The sequence below is a fragment of the Lycium ferocissimum genome, chromosome 10, assembly GCF_029784015.1.
Source record: "Lycium ferocissimum isolate CSIRO_LF1 chromosome 10, AGI_CSIRO_Lferr_CH_V1, whole genome shotgun sequence".
NCBI lineage: Eukaryota > Viridiplantae > Streptophyta > Magnoliopsida > Solanales > Solanaceae > Lycium > Lycium ferocissimum.
Window position 1 is genome coordinate 45132372 of NC_081351.1, and position 6000 is coordinate 45138371.

The window sequence follows — 6000 nt, forward strand, 5'->3', positions numbered from 1 at the left end:
AGTTCAGCCAATTTTCAAAGAACCATTGAGGCCCTTGTATTACGTGAAAGTCGTCTTGCTATATATTCTCTATGATCCTTATTATGTTACCCACAAATCAAAATAACATTTCAACAATTTAATAAACTTGCTCTAGTTGCCAACTTGCCACACACTAAAAAAGTAAAACAATTATTGATGCAAAAGGTGCTAGCCATATTTTCCCAAAGTTATGCAAGTACTTTTCAATCTTAATAGTAGGAAGAAGAAACCAAATCTGTAGTTGTTAGCCTTTATTTGTGGGGCACTTTTGGTGACTAAAGAACCCTTTTGCCAAAAATAATAGAAGGAACCTATGGAGGAAATTAAAGCACCAGTGTCGGTGACTATAGATTAGTGGAAAATGATGTGCCACTTTGCTTTTTATTGGTGTACAACTCCACTTTTGATCAGAATCATCAATATGGAACTCTCAGTTTCTGTGGTGGTCCGAGAGACTGGTTACTTTGAAGTCACAATGATTTTATAATCTTGACAATGTTACATTTATTGATATACTTTGCTACAAGATATAAGACCTTTCATCAGCTGAGGCAGACATAAAAATGACAACATGTGAGAAAATTTAACATGATAGTGACCCTCACTTCACTAGGAAAAGGGGAAGGTACTGAAATTTGCCATCTTAGATCAAGAAAAGACTGATGACTTTTAAAGAAAAGTTGCAGCAAATCAAATATCAGCAAGCAAAAAGAAACCAAGAATACTCAGATTTCATTAGCTTTTTGTTGAGAAATTCAGGGAAATTATTACTGTACTTCTCAATTTGACAAAGAGTTTTATACATCTACATACACTTGAAATAAGGGTCAGTTCTTGATTTCTGATTGAGAAGAGAACTGAACCCTTCTCCCAAAAACTTGCACATCAAAATGTTACTATCTAGTTATGATTAAAAGGGGAGGAGGAGGCACACCATAACAACCTCTCATCCAAAACCCACCAAATAACCACGACCGACCCTCTAGTTGAAGGTGGTGAGTAAAAATGAAAGAAGTATACACAAGAATCATAAACGGAACGAGTTTGGTTAGTCAAAGCTTGATGAGCGGCTCCACCTCCCTCGCAAATAGTCCTCCAACGAAACATTATGCTCAATACTGCTTATTGAGAGAGAATCCTCTTCAACACCGAGTAATGCAAGGTTAAGGTGTGACCGGAGATTAGAATGTGAGTAAGTGTCATCTTCCAACATATCGGCCCCTTCCATGGCATTTGTCGGTAGCATTGTGTCGGATCCTTCTAAACCATTGACTTGTAACCTTGCCCACTTGGTTGTTTCAGCATCACCTTTGAGAAGCTTTGAAACCTGTAAAAACCGGGCGCGTTAAACACTAGACTTCTATATCTAGCCAAGGACAAGGCGATTTAACAAAACATACAAATATTTTTGCACGTCGAAAATCATACAGAGAAGAAGCATGGTCCTTAAATATTAAATAAATTTCAAGAAACTTGAATATGACTTACGATGCTCATTTGTGGTCGAGCTCGTGGAGCACGTCTGATACAAAGGGCAGCAGCAAGTACCATCCTTTCTACTTGTTCACGATCATAATCAGAACTCAACTGAGGGTCTAGTAATTGGGCATACTTCCCACAAGTTACAATTGGCTTTGCCTGCAAATTTGACACTTGATGTATTAGTTTATGATGCAAAACAAAACTGACTTAATTAGATGAGCACACAGGACATACCCAAATAACAAGGCTCTCTTGACCCTTTGGACAATTGTTACTTATGGGTTTTCTTCCTGAAAGAAGCTCAAGAAGTACTACTCCAAATGCATAAACATCAATCTTGTCATTAACCTTCCCATACATGAAATATTCAGGAGCCAAGTAACTGCAACAAAGCACATTTTACCAGAATAATTTATTAGAGGAAATAACACGACGCCATATATTCTCTTCAATTTCTCTTGAACAAGTCCTCATGGTTCTAGAAAGCTAAAGAAGTTACATACCCGAAAGTTCCAGCTACATCAGTGCATGTAATATGAGATGAGGTGGCGGTTGCCCATTTAGCAAGTCCAAAGTCAGAGAGCTGAAAAGCGAAAAAGCCAATTAAATTACTAGTTAGATCAAAGTAGCAATCTTTATCCCCAAGGAAAGTAGGAAAGAAGCAGCAAAAGAGTTAGAGAGCATCACCTGTGGCTCAAAATCATCAGATAGTAATATATTTGACGATTTTACATCACGATGGATCACTGATTGAGAATCTCTACCATGAAGATATTCTAGTGCCTCAGCAACTCCAATAGCGACATTGTATCTTTCTTTCCACCCAAACATCAGAGGATCCTTCTTATTACCTGAATGAACAACCTCCTGAGTCAAAAAGATTGAAGACCTAAAGATCTTGTATATGTGTTCATTACTCTAATTCTACTTCTAGACAAAGTATAGGATGAAATTGCAGTAACTTTGACTGGGAAGAGCAAAAGTTTTGGAAAATGTTATTATCCTACCATGTAGGTTCTCTTCAAGGCTTCCCCTTGATAGAAAATCATATACAAGGAGAAGGTTGTTGTCCTCAAAACAGAATCCAAATAGGGAAATTATGTTTTTGTGACTCAAAGCAGTAATAATCTCAATTTCCAAAACAAACTCTCGCACTGCATCTTCGGATTGTTTTAAGATCTTCACAGCAAGTTCCTTTCCATCAGGAAGGCAGCCTTTGAAAACCTGACTACTTCCTCCTTTACCAATAATGTTCTCTGTTATCATGAAAATGAATGTGAGTCAACTATATCGAACCTTTTTGCGAATCTGCAGCTGAGAAAAGCACAAACCTGAGGAAAAGCTCAAGGTTGCCAAGAAAAGTTCCTGGAATTTGAACAATCTACACATTGCAGAGTACTTCTCATGAAGTCCCTCTAGTTCTCTTGGTAAGGTTCTTGGTGAATTGTCTGGTGAGGATTTAGAGGACGTTGTCACGTGATTGACAGGAACAATTGCGCCACTTTCTTCATCTAGTGCAGGAGCTTGACAACTTTCATCATCATCAGAGCGTAGATTTTTCTTGTCTGTATCGTCCTCCATGCACAAGAGATGTCTACTTGGCAGGCACAGTGCCCACTGAACAACAGAGAGTTTCCTTATTGATAAAGTCTCTGCAGCTTGTTGATTTGATAATATAGCTCGGTGAAGCAATGGCCAACCAGGTCTCACTTCAGGCAAATCCTTTTTCAGCAATGTAATTGAACTAGATCCTGACTCCTGCCTTTGCACGGGCACTATCGCCATTGAATTATCATCACTGTTATTGTCTGAAGTCTCTTCGTGTACTTGAGTACAAGAATTATCAGGCAACGGATAGTCGGGTGAACAAACTGAACAATTCTGTTTAAGGGAATTCCCTCTTGATGATTCAGAAGCAGCTTTCAGTAATGCCTCACCTAGAGTCTGATAACCAACTTGCCTGCAGGAATTTGTTGGCCTCAGCCCAGTGCTGTCATTTAATACTTTAGAGTTCTTATTAGTCAGTGTCCGCTGAATTACACTAAGTAAACGATTCCCATTGTGATGCTCAAGTTCTACATACAACAAAGACATCAAGTCAGTTATTATGAATTAAAGATCTTGCTCAATCAACCAGAAAAAACAAAAGCGAATGCCGACCTTTTGAACTGGCATACGATGCTAAGGAGGCCTCTCTTTGAAAAACAATTTTTCCATTATTAACAGCCAATACTGAACAATCTTTTGGCAATTTTCTAGCACAGTACTTTGCAACTGAAGCTGATGATCGAATTGTATGATTAGCAGTCCCGACTATAACATCTGTTGCTAAGTAAGAATTCGCTTCACGAACAATAATTTTTCGGATCGATGTACCTCTGCAGATCTTTAGCTTAAGATCCACCTACAATGGAAAAAAGATTCAGACTTTTGCTCAAGCATGACATTAACCACATGAAGCAAACTGACAAAAAACACTTTATGACGCCCGCAAGAACATCTTTCCTATCCTTATTTATCCACAAAAAAAAAAAAAACATTTTTCTTTCGGCGGCCAATGAAAGCATTCAAAAAAAATAAAAAATAAAATAAAAATAATTAAATGCATCAGTATTTCCATCCACCAACAATGTCACAATCCAATTCAACCCTCCCCTCCCACAAGAAAACAAAACACTTGAAAATGGTTTTCAGTAAAATAAAATGTATTCACTAGACATAATATTTAAGTTTTTTCTCATAATATCCAGTGGCCCAACTAACATAAGCCCAAAAAAAGAAAAAGAAAAAGAAAAGTTTACCCTTTTAGGCAAAATGATGAAAATTAGTTACCTGCTTGAGATTACAAAAGCCTTCATAAACTGCAAGAACTGAGTCAAATGCTTTGACCAACGATAACAGTGAAGATTTCCCATCACGATCTACAATTTCTGTACCAAACAGGGCCATAAAAAAGACTCATTTCACCGAAAGAATTAAAATTCTCACAGCCTTAATAGCACTGACAGAATAAGAAAAATTGTACTTGGGCAACGCAGAGAAGACGACAATTTTTTGTTAACACCCATAACACAGCAAAATTCTCATTCACATTATCAGCATCAAAAGGTGACATATTTTACTGAATAGGGAAAAGGGAATGTACCAAAACAATAAAATAAAAACCCATTTCTTTCTTTTAGAGTTTGATTTCTCATATGGTGACTCGACTAAGATTTATTATATCAGAAAGTTATTTTTTCTGTTAAAGAAAATTAGAATAAAAAAGTATGGTGATTTTTTAAGCTAATAACTATTAATTGACGCGAAAGAATTCCAAAAAAAACATATTAGAGAAAAGAAAACTAAAAACTATGGCTTTCAAGCAGAAACAAAATCAACTCGAAAACAAATTTCAGGCGTATCTAATATTTTCCAGTTTCCATTTTGAGAGATGTATAAGTAATAATTCTTGATTCCCAATTTCAACTGGAAGAAAAATGAGATTAAAAAAAAAAAAAACATTTTTTTCCTGTAAAAGCAGAAGGAAAACATTTCCAAAACAAATTCAGAGAAAAATGAATCGAAATTTTTCCAGTTTCAGTTTTCAGGGTAGTAAAAAAGCTTATTCCAAGTTCCCCAATTTCAGCTAAAACAAACAAGATTTTGTAAAAAAAATTACAGCAAAGAGAGATAGGGAAAAAACCCAACTTTATAAAATAATAAAAAAAAATCAACAACAGAACAAACCATTTTATTTTCCAAAAAAAAAAATCCAAAAATCCCAGCTTCAAAACAGAAGAAACAAGGATTCAAAAGGGAAAAAATGAAAATAAACAAAGAAATTCTTTTACAAATATAGTTTCAAAACAAGAAAAAAAAAAAACATTTTTAGTGCAAAGAAAAGGAAGGAAAAAAATACCATTATTATTAAGAACATGAAGAGCAAGGACAAGATCACCAGGCTGAGCAACTTTAACAAGAGCCCATGTTAATAGTTCTCTACTTGCACCATCCAACTTAACTCCAACAACAATAGTCTTGTTACCACCTTCATCTTTTCCACCAGAAAGAATACACTGAAACTGTGTCATTTTTATGTGACTTGAGATTATTATTATTATTGAGGTAAAAGGAAAATGGTGTTCATATCATATATAAAGAGGAGTAAAAGAATAAAAGTTTAAGTGTTTGGTTTTTGGTTTTCAAGGTTAGATAGAGAAAACAAATGGTGAAAGAGATAGATAGAGTAGTGGTGTTAGTAGCGTTTTTATTTGAAGTAACAATGATGACTTGTCTTGCTTGTTTGGTCCACTTTTGGGTGTTAGCTTGATACCAACAAGCAAAACCGCCGTCAACCCAAATTAAATACGCAACTCAACTATTACTAGTATTACAATTTAATGTGCCAAAAAAAAAAATAGTACTATTAGAATTTAAACTATTTTTTTCAATTATTATTAAAGCCTATGTAGTAGGAACTAGGAATGTTTTGGATGAAATAGTGCTTATTTACTC

At 35.5% G+C, this 6000-nt stretch overlaps 1 protein-coding gene across 1 annotated transcript; it reads right to left on the reverse strand.

Moving 5' to 3' along the window:
* Positions 1–733: 733 nt before the first annotated feature.
* Positions 734–5741, reverse strand: LOC132034043 (protein kinase STUNTED). The gene is given in 11 exon segments (XM_059424259.1): positions 734–1101; positions 1103–1348; positions 1510–1659; positions 1738–1885; positions 2007–2086; positions 2191–2354; positions 2511–2759; positions 2835–3578; positions 3664–3907; positions 4336–4433; positions 5405–5741. Coding segments are annotated over 11 exon segments (2475 nt in total). The 5' UTR covers positions 5577–5741; the 3' UTR covers positions 734–921.
* Positions 5742–6000: the final 259 nt, after the last annotated feature.